This window comes from Lissotriton helveticus, chromosome 3_1, assembly GCF_964261635.1.
Source record: "Lissotriton helveticus chromosome 3_1, aLisHel1.1, whole genome shotgun sequence".
Lineage (NCBI taxonomy): Eukaryota > Metazoa > Chordata > Amphibia > Caudata > Salamandridae > Lissotriton > Lissotriton helveticus.
In genome coordinates, this window is record NC_136061.1 from 183,386,776 (window position 1) to 183,404,367 (window position 17,592).

The 17,592-nt window shown below is 45.6% G+C and overlaps 1 protein-coding gene across 4 annotated transcripts in view; it reads left to right on the top strand.

The window, feature by feature from the left end:
- Positions 1–17,592, top strand: part of LOC144822253 (septin-4-like) — a 392,055-nt gene that overhangs the window by 233,136 nt on the left and 141,327 nt on the right. For all 4 annotated transcript variants that reach the window (XM_078679563.1, XM_078679561.1, XM_078679562.1 and 1 more), the window contains exons 3-4: positions 12,874–12,967; positions 13,640–13,726. In XM_078679563.1, coding sequence (XP_078535689.1) covers positions 12,874–12,967; positions 13,640–13,726 — 181 coding nt within the window. The remainder of the gene's footprint in view (positions 1–12,873; positions 12,968–13,639; positions 13,727–17,592) is intronic.

Here is a 17,592-nt window from a genome sequence, read left to right on the forward strand (position 1 = left end):
GAGCACAGGAAAAAGAACTAATCGAGATAGGTGAACAAGTCAAAGCCGAACAGTCAGACAGACAGAGGCATGCCCTTATTAGGGGTATGTATCCTCTCCTTGCCGAGGGCTTGCCAAAAGCGACCCCAGAGGCATCCAGTAATTTCCCGCCACCATTAGTTCCGACCAAGCTACGTCACAAACAGACCGCAGCTGATATTTTTATTTCGTCCTATTTGGACGACACAGTCCCAGAATATGCAAATCGTGTTCGCGCTCCGCCAGTCCCTGTAAATCAGGCACTTCCCGCTCCTCCAGACACCGGAGTACCTGTTACGGTACCCCCGGTCCAGCCCGCCATACAAGTCCAGTCTACATTTCCATTTCCCACTCTGCCAGGACGAAGAGCCTCAGTAGACGACTCTAGTTTAGGGGCCGCAGGGGGAGGTACTCCTCAAACCCCGCCGCCACACAAACGTTTAACGACAGCCGAATTACATGCACAAGCGTCACAGCGTACGCCCAGACATCAGACTGTAGCAGAAATAAGAAAATCCCTTGCCGAATGCGGCTATGATCCAGTCCCAGGCGAGGATAATATGGTTTTATATTCATTCCGCGTAAGAAAGGTGGCCGAGTATCTAGTCACCTTACCGAATATGAAAGAAGATCTAGACAGAATATATCGTTTCATCCGTACAGGGGATGATCCAGAAAGTATTAGCGAGGCCATGTCTCAAAGGAAAGCCGAGATCCAGCTCATGATATTAAAGTTTCTGATCAATTGTCTAATAAGAGAACAAGATTACCCGTCTAAAGATCCGGCTGAAATGAAAACCCTGACAAGGTGGAGTGATAATATAGCCGAGGGTAAGCACAAGACCGTCGGTGCTATGGAGAGTATGTACAAGAAAATCCGTAAGGAAATAATAAAGATACACGAACAACGTAAAGCAGCACAAGTAAGCGAGAAAGAAAGTAACTCTGATACTGAAGAGGTAGAGGACGAGAATCCCGCCAGAATAGCGTATGTAGGAAAATCTAGATTTCCAGATCGCCATTTATGCCTAGAACACAAGTCTATTTTTCATTCTCCAGCACCAGAACAAGGTTCCCTAGAACAAGTATTTCAAGCTACCGATCACATTCTGAAATCACGAATTGGTTACAGTGAGTTAAGTACCATGCATGAACAAGAACTAGCCCGATCAGCAGTCCGATGGATTACTGATTCTACCACTTTTCCAGACGAGATAGTGGCACAGATGTTTCTGAAAATGCCCCCAGCCGAACAACGACTGGCGGGTATGTATATGATTCAGCACCTCATTACTTTGTATGAGGGTCAACACTCTGATCCAGGTCCGTTACATGATGTCCTGAACGAGTTACTCCAGTATAGATGGAAAGGTTTAGGTACCGATTTAATTAGTGTCATTCTAGAACAGCGTCACAAATATAGAACGTTTCTGAACCCGCATTTTGTTCATGTCTCACCCCCAGAAAGTAAACCATTTTACATGGAGAGACAGAATCCGTTACGAGAAGTCCACCCAGTCAGAGGAACGGGTGGCGAACTAGAACGAGTGTTTGTTTACACTCCGATAACAAAGATGGAACTCCTCGAGATGAAGAAATTAATTCCCTGTCATGACAAAGATCCAGCAGGGTTCCATAGAGAATTAAAAGACATGCTCCGTATGGGAGAATACACGTATGCAGATATAATTAAAATGCTAAAGGTTCTGCTGCCCGCAGGGGTGTATGAAAAGCTCAAGGAAAAAGAATGGGAGGTGGGAGAGAAAAAGATCGATTGGGCAGTTCTAGAAGCTGAAGATAAGTCACGTGTACCAGGTACCGGTCTTGGGGATAAATGTAAAGAATTACCGGAATTATTAATACAAGTTTTACCCAGATTATTGACAACTAGAAAAGAAGACTGGGATGCAATCTCAGCCTGTAAACAGAAACAAGATGAGGATATTAGTGATTTTTATTCTAGATTTGAAAAATGTTTTAGCATTAACAGTGGCCTCAGGACAAGTAGTGAGTCATACCCTCACCTTTTTGTTACTAAATTAGTCGAGAATTCAAGCCCACAAATTAAAAATCGAGTTTTGAAAGTCGAAAGTACCTGGCAAGCTAATACCCCGTCCCAGATGTTGCAGATGCTCCAATACCACCAGAATAGAATCAGGGAAGAGCAAGAACACGAGAGAAAACGTATGAAAGACACGAAAATGAAAGTACTAGTTGCACAATCTGTTCCTCAAGACAGTCAGAAGAGGGGTCCGAATCAAGCCAGTCATCCTGCAGCTCCCGTTAAAGGGAACTGCAACTATTGTAAACAGCCAGGTCATTTTATAAACGAGTGTGCAGTTCTGAAACACAACATAGCTACCGGTAAAACAAAAGAAAGACCACGTCCGCCTAGACAAGAACAAGTTTCACAGATTCCTCAGCCACAGAATGCGCCACAGACAGTTACAGCTCCGCAGCCTATTGCTGCAACACAGCACGTTACACAGCAGATGTACCAGTATGCACAGTCTGAGTATCCAGAGTACCAGCAGTATTCATGAAACAGCCTAGAGAGGGAGGTAGGCTTGCCTCTCATCGAGATACCTGTAGATCAAGAAGGTCCCTATGTTCACAGTCAAGTATTAGGGAAAGACAGAAAGTTTTTGATCGATACAGGGGCAAGTAGGACCACAATTAGTCATGCCGAAGTTCCAGGGGCTCCGCTCTCAGGCTCAAGAAATGTTTCCCTTGGATTTTCAGGAAAACCTATCGTAAATGAGATTTCAAAGCCAGTTACTCTAGAAGTAGGTCCATTGTCCCGCACTACTGATCTGTTACTTACTAAGTCATGTCCAGAAAATCTATTAGGCATTAAAACACTGAAAGAGTTAGGTGCAGTTATATGCTGTTCCCCAGAGGGAATACGATTGTTCCTACGTGACTTTAAGGGTCACTATGTATTACGAGATTTTGATTCAAGACTGTCTAATGTCCCGCAGCATCTATGGGCGCAAGGTCCAACTGATGTAGGTTATATGCAAATCACACCCTATCGTGTGACTCTCAAGCCAGGTGTAGTGTTACCACGAATCAGACAGTACAGATTGCCACCAGAGGCTGTAGCAGCCTTATCCAAAATTATTGACGAGCTTATTGCTCAAGGAGTGGTTGTAGAAACTGACTCCAATGTATGTAATTCTCCGATCATTCCAGTCATGAAACGTACTGATCCAAATGCACCCCCAGTATATCGATTAGTGATTGACCTACGAGAGCTTAATAAATGTATTATTCCGCAGTACCCAGTTGTCCCAGACATCTCTTCCCTATTGACAGCCATTGATTCCGAAGCCACGTTCTTTACAGTAATCGACCTCAAGAACGCATTTTTTAGTGTTCCAATTCATCCAGACAGCCAGTTTCTTTTCGGATTCTGTTTAAATGGAAGGAGCTATATGTTCACACGCGCTCCTCAAGGTTTCACAGAAAGTCCTAGTATTTACAGTCAAGCACTTAAGAGACAACTTGATAATGTTCACATGCCAACTGACACTGCCCTGCTCCAGTATGTCGATGATCTACTGATCACAGCCCGTTCTGAACGTGCTTGCGAGCAAGCATCCCTTACAGTCTTGTATTTCCTAGCCGAGATGGGGCACAAGGTGTCCCCTTCTAAGCTTCAATTCTGTGTCCAGCAAGTGGTCTACTTAGGACACTTACTGTCCAAGAGGGGTAGACAGTTGACACCAGACCGTATCCAGTTAATAGCGAGTCTTCCTCAGCCCAAGACCCAGAAGGAGGTACGTGCTTTTATTGGCCTTACTTCTTACTGCAGACAATGGATTCCTCAGTATGCATTTTTAGCCAAGCCACTGATACAGTTAACGACACAGGAGGCAGCCGCACCGACTGTTCTCCCTTGGACATCTGAACATACACTTAGTTTCAATGAGTTAAAGAAAGCCCTATGCCAAGCTCCAGTTCTAGCTACACCGAACTACAGTAAGCCTTTTACACTTTTCGTTACTGAACGCGAAGGTACAGCATTATCTGTTCTTACACAAGATCAAGCAGGACAATACAAGCCCTGTGCTTATTTTTCGAGCACATTAGATCCTGTAGCCCAGGCTCTGCCTGCGTGCCTCAAGTCAGTTGCAGCCACAGCACTAGCTATCAGACAAAGTGATTCCATAGTCTTAGGACATACCTTGACAGTACAAGTTCCACATTCCGTGGAAGTTCTGTTAAACCGAACACAAACTCAGCACTTGACAATTGCACGTTTAACAGGTTATGAATTGACACTGTTCCAGCCACACATAGAAATCAGACGCTGCAACATCCTGAACCCTGCTACACTGTTACCATCAGTTAATTCAAATCCAGCCACACATGATTGTGTCGAAATAGTTAACATTACGACAAAGCCAAGACAAGATCTGACAGATACTCCGTTACCAGACCCCGACCTGACACTTTATGTGGATGGTTCATGTATGAGAACAAGTACAGGAGAACTAGTCGCCGCGTATGCAGTGACTACTGACACTGAAGTTATTGAAACACACCGTATTGACACCCTGTCCGCTCAAGCAGCAGAGCTAGTTGCTCTGACACAAGCCTGCATACACGCCAAGAACTTGAAAGTTAATGTTTACACAGATTCACGCTACGCATTTGGAGTCGTACACGACTTTGGAGTGCTCTGGCAGGAGAGAGGTTTCATGACTTCTCATGGAACCAAGATTCAGCATGGTCTCCTTATTCAAGCTCTGTTAGATGCCATACACTTACCGACATCTATTGCTATCATGAAGTGCAAAGCACATACGAAAGTTACTGACATTATTTCCCAAGGTAATGATCTAGCAGATCGCACAGCCAAGCTTACAGCACAGACTCCAGACATTCCAGTTAACATGACCCACACTCCAGATCCGACTACATGTATGACAGTTAAGGACCCTACTCAAGATGTCATAGACATACAGTTACATGCTACTCCCGAAGAAATCAAGAAATGGTCCGAACAAGGAGGGGTCCAGACAGATCAAGGATGGTTAACAAAGGGTAGAGCCACATGGTTTCTCCCCGACTCTATGGTTCAAGTCATTATTAATACCGCACATAGTCCAGCACATTTAGGAGAAAAAGCTATGTTAGACAGTATCCAGAACATTTGGTTCAACAAGCATTTACGAGCTGCAGCCAAGCAGAAAGTCCGTACCTGTATGATATGTTGTCAGTTTAATCCAGGTAAAAGTGTCCCGGTGGAACAAGGTGGATTCCAGCCCCCTGACCACCCTTTTGAAGTCCTCCAGATGGATTATATTCAGATGGAGCGATGTCGAGGTTTCAAGTATGTTCTTGTAGTAGTATGCGCTTTGTCCAGGTGGACAGAAGCATATCCAGTCCCAGATTACACAGCCGCGACCACTGCCAAGCAGTTGGTTCGTGAGTTTTTCCCTCGTTATGGACTCCCTAGAGTCGTATATTCTGACAACGGCCAGCCATTCTCATCTGAACTCATGAAGCATGTTTCCCTGTTGTTAGGGTACCAGTGGAAGTTTCATTGTGTACGCCATCCTGAAGCAGCCGGTCTCGTAGAGAGACATAACCAGACTCTGAAAATCCGTATTGCAAAAGTGTGTAAAGAAAAAGGTGTGGACTGGCTAGTAGCTCTGCCAGTCGCTTTATTTTATATGCGTATGGTCGCACATTCCAGATCAGGTCTGTCCCCGTATGAGGTCGTATTCGGCCGCCCCCCTAACATGTGGGGTACTCCTAGACCCCGAAGTATTACCGATGTTTCAAGTAATATGCTGACAGATTACCTAGCTTCCTTGATGTCTGCCCTCAACTCATGTCGTTCACAGGTTGCCGCCGCATTTCCAGACAATACCGAGGTGGCACCGCATGAAATCGTTCCAGGATCCATGGTGTTGGTCCGCAACTTTGACAGATCAAGTCCGCTGGAGCCTCGCTGGAAAGAGCCCCGACAAGTCCTCCTCACCACCCGTACAGCCGTGAAGTTGGAAGGTCGCAAAGGCTGGGTGCACCTTTCTCATGTAAAACAATTTAATGGACTGAAACCCGTCTTTAAGAACATTTCCCAGGATTTGAAGGATTGCCAAAGCATTGTTCTCAAGGACTGTCCCGCAAATGACATTGATTCAAACCCTCCCCTGTTAGAGAAAACTCCGCAACAGGAGTATAAACTAAAACTCCGGTCTAGTAAAATAAGTCAGTCAGTTTGATTGTCTAAGTCCTCCCCTAGGTGAAACGGTTAGACTGTTTCTGACATGTATAAAATAGACCCCCATAGTGAGAGAGTCAGTCAAAACTCAATCCGATGTATCGTTTTTCTATGTTTCATATTGTTTCTCAGCATTATGATTTCCTGCACTAGTTATGCATTTTATCTGTGTTTCTCAGTTTCACATGTAAATAAGTCTGCTAATGCTACAGCAGAGCACACGTTTAGTGATCTGCCCCCTCATGAACTCTCTTACCGCCTCGCTATGCGAAATAACTCATTCATCCGCATGTTACATTACTCACACCAGTCCAGCAATGCCACTAATTGTTGGGTGTGTGGTCGACTCCCCCCTTTTCAGATACCGAAGGGAGTTCTGCCACTTTTTCCTTATCCATTCTCACATAATGGTTCGTGTGGAGCATGGTCCACGTTAACGTCATCCTCAACAGATATGTCTTTTCTTAACAGTACATGTTTTCCAGACAAGCAAGGTCTTCCCCACCGAACAGGTTTAGATCTAGAAAATGAAGTGTATAATTTAGGTAACTATTCTTCGAATTTCATGGTCCTGAATGTTCAGTCTGACACTACTCCAGACTTACCTGCTATTTCAGTACTGCCAGTCAAAGGCGAATTATGTGTCCGAAATTATGGTTCCGTACATGTAGGACATAGTGATTGTACTACTATTGTCAAGTATAGTGACAGTGGGAAATCTATTTTCAAAGCTTCACGTCATTCTTATTTTATTTGTGGTCAGACCGCATATGTTCGTCTGCCCCTCGATTGGGAGGGAACCTGTTACATTGCCTTCCTACTGCCACCTGTTTTCCTAGCCCCACCTGATTATCATAGAAACACACATCTAGTACACATTAGACATAGAAGGGAGTCCCCAATTGTCGATTATACTGAAACTGCTCTAGAACAGTATACAGATTTCAATAGAGGTTTCTTCTTCTTTATAGGACCTATCCAGAATAGTAAGCTAATCCGTAGGTTAACCAGAACCCTTGAAGCTGTAGTAAATGATACTGCCTCTGCTCTAGGTAATTTAACTGAAGAGCAATCTGCTATGAGATTTGTCGTTTTACAGAATCGTCTCGTCCTTGACGTCATACTGGCCGATAGGGGCGGGGCCTGTAGAGTCATCGGATCTAGTTGCTGCATTTTCATTCCAAATAACGTGCCATCTGTTTATTCAGCTATAACCAGACTCCATAAAATTGCCCATCTGATACACCAAGATCCAGGCACCTGGACATGGTCCGGTTGGTTCTGGGGTATAATTTCCGCATGGGGATGGAAAATATTGTCCTTCCTAGGTATTGCAGTAGCGATCATATTCAGCTGCTGCCTCTGTATACAATGTGGCCCTGCGATTTGCGGCATCTGTGCTACCTCTTGTATTCCTAGTCCCAAGCCCCGTTCTAAATCCCGTTCCAGGATAATTCGAGACGAGCAAATGATACTGTATGAAATGATAGATGGTATCATGAATATTGATGTTTCCTGATGGAAACGTAGTGACAAGGAGGGAATGTGGAAAAGTAAATTTTGCCATGTTCTGTGTCCCTACGTGTCATCCATCATATGTTATGTGTGCATGATTAAATATGCATATGCATTCCGCATGTTCGATTCAAGACGCACTTATAGTTGTGTCCACCTCTAGTATGTCAGTTTCCAGTTCTCGTGAATACTACGTATATCAGGCCTATGTAAAGCTACGTTGCCACGTTTCTCAGTGTGCACGTTATTTCATTATAAAGTCCCCGTTTCTAGGCCTCAAAAGGGCCTGGACACAAGATTCAGCTCCTGTCTCCTAAAGCCTCGCTGAGGAGCGATACAGCCCCCACCTGTATCCTCGACCCTTCACTTACTTCCTGCCTCACAGTGCCCGGTTCAGCCTGGCTCAGCCTCTGAGTCTGCCAAAAGTATGTTATAGTTCCAGTTATCAGTTCAGTCCTCCTTCTCTGCATTCCTAAGCTACTGAACTGCATCAATAGTTTCCGTCATTGTCTAGCCTTTCCGGCTCCACGTTAGAGAAATACTGCATTTAATGGTCATTTAATATTCTTCATCACGCACTACATGTAGAATAATGCATGGTCCAGTCTTAGAATCAAGTTAGCCTTTCCCCTCCTAACTTCTAGTTTATATCAACATGTTCTCTAAACATCAGATACTAGATACTGCTTAGGTACATGTCGCCCTGACTCTCCAGACTTCAGTCTCTGCTCCTAGCACAGAGTTCGAAGCCCCCAGCTTCTCCTAGTGATACGTCATTGCTAGTTTGCGCGCACCATCAGGTTAGAGGTCCCGGCTCCTTAGGTAGCCCCCTCCATGGTTTCCGCCCCATTCATGACATATTCTGTTACGTTTGCATCACATGTCTATGTATACGCCCTGTTACACCCAGTTACACCTACTTTCACCCTTATCTTTCGCGACTGCTACGCGTCACACCTTCTGCTCCACCCACTGCTACGCCTATTGCAATGTAATGCTATGTGTTTGCGTTATGTATATATGCTCATGTACTGTTATTAAAAGGTTATCCTTCCTAGCGCGCTCATCCCAGATCCAGCCCCAGCAGCTGCTGGGCCCTGCCATCCTATTCCTATGCAGGTTGTCCTGTTCCTGTCCTTTATGCTGTAATAAACCTGCGAAACTCCTACTACCTCGAATCTTGACTCTTATTTATTGAGCTATCTGTTATTCATTTATACATTCAAAAATAGGGTATTATTTATTTATTTACCACAACTCTCACAAATATCCCCAATTAAAATAAAATTGATTTTTGCTTTGCTTTGAACCTGCTCTTCTTTTAATATGGAGCTTCTGTCATCGAGAACATCACGCTTTCATACGACTCGGCTGTCCATGACGAGGCCGCAACCCTTCTTAGACCATGGGGGCAGGCAAGGGCTGATGGGCCACAACTGTAGGGGTTGAGGCCTTTCACCTCTGCTGTTTGGGTGACAGCCCTACTATGTCTCTGCAAACTGGGATTAGTACAACTCATTTTGCACTTGACTCTCAGTGATATCATAGAGGATTAGACACAGACTTCTCGGGGAGGTGATGTGGGGGTTACTCAGGCTGAAGAATCAATTCCACCTCCAATAAAATAAATGTCCAGTCCAGTTCATCTCTTTTTATGAAAAGAAAAGTTATTTTATAACACAACAAAATTTAAGGCCACTACACATTCAATTATGCATGAATACTCGATTTCTAGGTGCGGGGCTTGGTGCTCCTAGGATCTCCACTGATTGGACCGTCACCTGTTTCTGGTGGCCTTTCCCCTCTAGTACTGGGTCGCCCCCCTTGTATCAGGCTCAAGGTGAACCAGGTAAACTGGTGCATGCGGTTTGTGCTTCATCCCCTTGTATCTAGGTTAGCACACAGTCCCCAGGACCTAGGCCTGATCAGTCTCTCACCAAGTTCAGTTTAGTAACTCTGGGTCACAGTCCAGGAGAGGTGCAAGGCTCATGCCTGCCGCTGATGAGACCCTGCTGCTGTGGGAAGAGTGAATGCGTGAGCCTTCTGATAGCATGCAGCAGTCCTCTTCCGGTTGCGTGGCAGCCAGCCACTCAGGGCGTCTCTTCCAGGGTCACAACACGAGCAATGGCTTCTGACAGTGGCCCTCTTCTGGGTGGCAGCTGCAGATCTCGGCTTGTTGTGGCCCTCTGGTGAGTACTTGGTGATTCTTCTTGAGCGTGCCGGCCACTCGCAAGCTGATGATGGTTCTTTGGCACAGGGGGCACTATCTCGACACACATTGCATCAAAGCGACGACCTTGAATATTAATGTGGTACCTCCCCAGCGTACCTCTATGTTCATTTAGCCCTCAGGAATGGTCTCAACCCACTTGGCAGTATCACGGTCACTCAGTCCCCTTACATCAGGACTTGTCTCCACCCAATGACAGGCTTATTTATTTATTTATTTTTGTGTTTTATAGAGCGTGAACTTGACCTGTGAAGGTATCAGAGCGCTTTACATGGTATACAGTGATACAAACATAAGGTTTAAAGTGCAGAAATATACAAGATCAACATGTAGAGTTACAATCACTAAGAAAGTCTGTAATAGCACAAGGACCCATATGATCTCGGCGTGAGGAGTTGGTGATGTGGGAAATTCTGGGACATTGTTGAAGCCCCACAGTCCACTTCGGGGTACAGGAGCCCCCAGCAGGAGCCTATCCAAGCCACTGTCGGGCTCACCACAGAGGCCCACAGAGGCCCAACCCTTCAGGAACCTGGTGGTTCTGAAAGGTATTTGTCATGACGATCACACTGCTTGACCCAGCAGTACAGCAGTTCCTTAAGCATTCTTGCTTCATGAGTTTCTGTTGGAAAGATCCTACACTAAGGTCAATTACAACTCTCCCTTCTGTGATCCCCTCCTCCTGCAGTGTTGGTGCTTCCTTCCCTTGCTCACAAGCAGGATATCGTGGCAATCAGGAACATCAGTAATTCCTCCTTGGATCATACCCCAAGTGTTTTTCCTTCACCTCCGAGGAGTTGACTGTTAGTGCAACATCAACTCGTGGTTGCTTCGTAGTCCCTGAGTACTCTGCAGAGTGCGTCTTCCTCAGTAATAGAGACCACAACAACGGACAATGATGGGTATTGAGCTCTCATCTTTATACTGCTTTTGCAGCCGGTGGATGTTTATTTCAGGTCTGTTCCTTGTAACCAGGTTGGAGCAGTTTCCTTTTGATGTGTCCTGGCCAGGCCAATTTCCATTCTTGACCTCTAGTCTTGACACTCTTCCTCACAGGAACAGTCCTGCCCGAACTACAATGCCAGGTCTTCCCTGAACCGGAAGCAAGCATCCTGGGACCAGGTTTGTGGTAACACCCCTTATCAGCCATGCAAGCCTGAATCCAGTGGCAAATTGAGCAAGCTACCCACGTCTGGGCATACCCTTCCAACTTAGAGTGAATAAAACAAAGAGAAGAAGATGATGGATGGAGTGCCGAAACTTCTCAGACCCTAACCCCCAGTCACTATTAGATCTGGCTTGAATCCATCATCGTTCTTTAGCTCACTTTGACACCACAATTCAGACCAAGCTGTATGCAATTCAGTCTTGACCCTGTTCCTCATGGGAACAGTCCAGTCCGAACTACCAAGCCAGGTCTTCCCTAGACCGGAAACAAGCGTCCTCGGACCAGTTTTGGGGGTAACACCCCTCATCAGCCAAGCTAGCTTGAATTCAGTGGCAAAGTGAGCAATGGACCCATGTCTGTGCATACCCTGCCAACTTGCTTGTTCCTTGATCCTGATCCAGGGAGGACCTGGCTTGGCAGTTCGGGCTGGACTGTTCCTATGAGGAACAGGGTCAAGACTGATTTGCATATGGCTGGGTTCAAACTGGGGTGGCGTGGTGAGCAAAAGAGGCATGACCACAATCAAAAAAATAGGATCACTGTTAGGCAGTTAGTGCACACAGGGCAGGGCATTCCCAACATCTTCTATTACAGGGGATGGTGACAGTATGCTTGATGGTTTGATGTATCTCCTCTGTCGACAAGGGTTTGATCTTCTGATCATGAAGATGCCACACCTTGAGACAGCTCTTCTGTTAAAACGATGGTGATGTCATTTGTTTGTACAACTTTTACATTTTAATAAGGTTATGCTTTCATGTGACTCTTATTCTTAGAATGATGTCATGCTTTGGAATGATTCTTCCATTAATGATGATGTCACACTTTGATGCCGCACTTGTGCTAAATATGACAGTGATGATGTCACACTTTGATGCCGCACTTGTGCTAAATATGACAGTGATGATGTCACACTTTGATGCAGCACTGCTAAACATGATACCGCTCTACTCTTGATGATGATGTCATTCGTTGATATGCTTCCTCTGTTTAGGATGATGCTTTGTTTGGGTATTATTCTTCTGTTTATGGTGTAATCCACACATTTATACAGCTCTTCCATCATCAATAAAGCATGACCTCATTTTGATAAAAAAGGATACACCTCTTCTGTTGATGATTTAGTCATGCTTTGACATGACCTCTTCATCTGAGATGATGCCATGGTTTGGTTTCACTCTTCTATTGAATATGTCAGTAAATGTTAACGAGTTGAGTGTTGTGTTACTCTGCTGCTGAGCCCACTGTGATTGTTTCACTGGGTCCTTGAGTCATGTAACTCTTTTGATGATAGTGGGAGGACTCTGAAGGGGCTAATCTGATGCAGAAAACATTCTGCTACCACTCCCTCTTCCTTTGACATGATCATATGTTTAATGCAACTTTGAAGGTGCTACTATCAGTAATGATTGGTGCTGTTATTAGATGGTTGCATTAAGAATCAAGTTAATATATATGTCTATGTTGGGAATGATGTTTAATAGGAACTTCCTTGGCTGCACGTGCAGTGCTTTCAGCAGCGCTGGTTCTGTCTAAGAAGTTAATGGGGCGGGATGGACACAGATTCAGCATGTACATGACTGCTGAGGCAATGTCTGTTGGGTTGGATCTGTGGGGGTCTGGTGTCTTGTTCGTTGTTTAAAGCCTCTTTGGTCACCCTGCTGTTACTTTGGTCACCCTACTGTTCCTTTGCTGTCTCTGCAGGATTTTAGAGAATATGTCGGCTTTGCCACTCTTCCTAACCAGGTTCATCGAAAATCTGTCAAGAAAGGGTTTGAGTTCACCGTCATGGTGGCCGGTAAGTGTAAGCGACACTGTAAGTCCTCTGCTGTGCATTTGTTCTCAGATCTGGCAGGAGCAACATCTTTACTTGCCTATTCCCTTGCAGGAATGAAAGTGTGATTGATCCCCTGTGTTAGCTTGTAAGGCCCTTATTCCAAGTAATCTGCTGTTCCTTGCTTAATCAAGTAGCTGCTAATTGCTGCACTCTAACCACTCCATCGATACCCTGGCTTCCCACTGTGACTGTTTGCCTTGATGCCAATGTTGGTCACCTCTGGTTCTTTCAACAATGTCCTGATTGCACTCCGTGGTCAATTACAGCAGAAGTCCTACTGAAACCGTTGGGTCTTCCACACAATTCTTCTTCTGCTCACTTGTTTAGGGCCAAGAAAGTGCCCAGGTAGATCCCAGTCAATTCATGGGTTCAACGTTCTTCCCAACTGCCCCATCACCTAATACGGTCCACTGCCTACACCAAGTGTATCAGTGTTTGACTGTCCATATTAACCACAATCACGCATTAACCGTCCTTCGCTTACTACAATTATTCTCATTTCTTCTTATTCTCCTTTTTGTCTTCCTTCATACTCTTTCCTTCTACTCTTTACCCCATCTATTCTTGATTTTTGATTGCATTTTTCTACTACCTTTCTGTAAGCACAGCTGATTTTGTCTTTGCTTCCTGCAGGCGAATCCGGGCTGGGAAAGTCCACGCTGGTGAACAGTCTCTTCCTCACTGACCTGTACCAAGACCGGATATTCTTGAATGCAGAAGGTATGAATAGAGTGAGCACCATCGGGTCCCCAGCAGACCTGTAGAGATGTGGTCTTAAAGCTCATATAAATATTTGTAATGTATCAGAAATATCACCAAGTGCAAGCTTCCTAGGTTCATCTTTAATTGGATGAAAAAGACTAACTGAGATTATAGGAAAGGTTATTGCCGTGTCAGGCCATCTCACCCCGTAAGATTTAGCAGCACCTGGCATGCAGCAGCGAGACTAGCACTTTTTTCATTTAGGATGTTATTCACTGTTTGCTTCATTTCTGCTCCCTTTCATTGTTCTACATTTGAAACAGACACTTTGTTGGCTCCTTGTACTCAAGAGACACATTGAAGCCTGCTCCAAGATCTCACAGATTGCCTGTCCCTGTCGGGTTGCTGTCTGTGGCTCACAAGCTTATGCCTTTGTACTCCCTCATGCTAAGGGTTATTAAATCTGTAATAAAAATCCTTGGCTCCATTAGAAGGGGATTTGAAGAGCAATTCTTATCAATTATATTTAGCACAAGGTCTGCATTCACAATCTGGGATGGAATACCTGCCTACCCCCTCTTCATCTGACACCATGGCAGGGGCCACAGTTTCGCATACAAAACCCTTTACTCAGTGGGTTTAAAAATGCTTGATTTCTTGAGCATTTTATGATTCTCTAACCTTGTTATTATGTACAGCCAGCTTTCATTCTGGTCTGGTCAAAGAGCCATATTTAGAGTTTGGTGGAGCGGGAGTACCCCCTTAAAACCAGGGTGCTCCCCACCCACTAAACTTGATATTCCTTTTCTTTGGTGAAAGTGCCAAGTTGACACTCGAACAGCCTCTTCTGGCTCCACCAGTGTAAACTTCTGACCTGATGGGTCATCTTCCAAGGGGCGGACAAGGTATAGTAATGATCATCCTGCCCTATTGAGGGTAGAGCAATCGGTACTCATTTTTCCTACCTGTGTTGACAAAACCTGAAAATGCGAGCACGGAAAATATTAAATGGCACCCACGTGCAATGCAAGGGAAAAAACTCCCTGTGCATCTCAGTCATTTTTGTTCACAGAAAACAAACTCCCACGTTTTGCGTTTGTTGTCTCTGAGCACTTTAAAGACGGCTCCCACTTGGCAAACCTTCAGAACTGTAAAGGGAGCCGCAAAAGGTCACCTAAAGTATGGTGGTTCTCCCCCAAGGGTGCCCATGGCAAAGACATTCATCCCCTGGAAGACTGATGGACCGTCTTCCCGGGTCTAAATTAGTCCCTGAGTCTAATGTGTATAGCCATCAACCACAGATTCAAGCACAGGTCAAACACTTGGGAAATATTTTATGACAGCAAAATGTGATATGATATAGAATGGGTTACAAGTCCTGAGCTCTGCCTGTAACTGTAACCTGATGCATATGGAATGTACCCCATCTTCTCAGTTGGAGTACTTAATGTTCTATGTGCTAATGGAAACATAAGTGATCTGTCCTTGTATACTGTATAGATGTTCACAATCTGATATCCTTATACAACACCCTGGAGACCCAACATGATCATAGTGGACCAAATCTTTATATAGAATCCTGTGATATACCCAAATCACGCCATAGAACATTGTTTTGCAGCCTGTTCTATATTCCATTTTTTGTGTTATTGCACTTTCTAGTTTTTGGGTCCGAATGTTGAGAACTCCATTGAAGACAATGAAGTGGCTCCGGCCTTATAATAACTCATATAAGCCTTCAGCTCCAGCATTCCAATATTTGTCTCTGTTTATTTATTTTTAATTTAGAACATTCCTAAATGGGTGGAATGTTCTAATATCCTTATAGGAATATTCCAATAGCCCTCCTGAGGCGAAAAGCCGGGAGCTACTTTAACGATTTTAATACTTGTTAGAAATTATTACAGCAGAAATTATGTGTTTTTAACCATACTTACCCCCCTGGGCACTCTTCACTTTGTCAAACCGACACCCTGCACAGCCGATTGAGCGCTGCCGCAGGTGAGTGTTAGTTCAAGCTTGCCGCCATTCCTGGCCCAGCAAACACGCCCACTCGCGCTGGCCACGCCCCCTTTCCCTGATACTTAAAGCGTGCTGAGACGATAGCGTCGCATTGCAGAAACCCCTCCTGAGGCGAAAAGCCGGGAGCTACTTTAACGATTTTAATACTTGTTAGAAATTATTACAGCAGAAATTGTGTGTTTTTAACCTCACTTACCCCCCTGGGCACTCTTCACTTTGTCAAACCGACACCCTGCACAGCCGATTGAGCGCTGCCGCAGGTGAGTGTTAGTTCAAGCTTGCCGCCATTCCTGGCCCAGCAAACACGCCCACTCGTGCTGGCCACGCCCCCTCTCCCTGATACTTAAAGCGCGCTGAGACGATAGCGTCGCATTGCAGAAACCCCTCCTGAGGCGAAAAGCCGGGAGCTACTTTAACGATTTTTTTTTTTTGTAAACAGATTTTATTGTTGTCCACATTCGAAAAAAAAGCAGGGCACAAACTGCCAACATGCCCACGCAGGGGCTCATAAGACAAGGAGCATTGCATGCAAAGCTTGACCAGGTTTAGGGGTCAATAATTAACCACGACTCAAGACACCCCTGGTCCACGCACAGTAAGTCTATAACTGTCATCGCTCGGGCTGCCAGGGTCGAGTCTCAGCCAAGTCCAGAGGGAGAAGTCCCCTAGTGCCATGGCGCCTCACAATACTCCTGTGTAGGACAGGCCCCCTCAACCACAACGCTCCAGCCAAACCAGGGAGAGCCTTGCCCTTTTCGCGTTCCCAGAGCGCCAGGCCCGCTAGAGGTGGACATTTTACCCGCAACACATAAACCCCAGGACCCTCAACTACCCTCCCCCAACCGCCCTCCCCCAATACTTTAACGATTTTAATACTTGTTAGAAATTATTACAGCAGAAATTGTGTGTTTTTAACCTCACTTACCCCCTTGGGCACTCTTCACTTTGTCAAACCAACACCCTGCACAGCCGATTGAGCGCTGCCGCAGGTGAGTGTTAGTTCAAGCTTGCCGCCATTCCTGGCCCAGCAAACACGCCCACTCGCGCTGGCCACGCCCCTTCTCCCTGATACTTAAAGCGCGCTGAGACGATAGCGTCGCATTGCAGAAACCCCTCCTGAGGCGAAATGCCGGGAGCTACTTTAACGATTTTAATACTTGTTAGAAATTATTACAGCAGAAATTGTGTGTTTTAACCTCACTTACCCCCTTGGGCACTCTTCACTTTGTCAAACCGACACCCTGCACAGCCGATTGAGCGCTGCCGCAGGTGAGTGTTAGTTCAAGCTTGCCACCATTCCTGGCCCAGCAAACACGCCCACTCGCGCTGGCCACGCCCCCTCTCCTCACACTCGTGACCTCTATAAAAACATGGTCATTCATCGGACCCGCAGCGGACGAGCGCAGCGGGCGCGACGATTGCGCGTCGAAGGCGCGCTTAAGGCAAGCTCGTCTGCGCTCGTCCTCGCCGAGGCCGGGCCTAGGGCTACCCCCTCTGACCCTGTACCGCCTCACACCTCTCCTACAGCGAGCACATTTAAATACACTTCCGAGCAACTCCGAGAAATCATGACCTCAGCTGACTTGCCACATTCCTTACCTCATCTGCTTTATACCAATCCCACCATAGGTCCTCACAAATGTGCTATGTGCACGACCCCTACCCTCCCCAAGATTCCCAATCACCAGGTCCTAGCAGCACTTATCAATGTGCGCTCTGTCCCCAAACATAAAATTGAAATCTCAGAATTCATAGAATCACATAACCTAGACCTACTATTCATCACAGAAACCTGGGGTGATGACTCCTCTGGCCCAGATTTTAAAGCAGCAACTCCATCTAACTATTGCGTCTGCAGACTC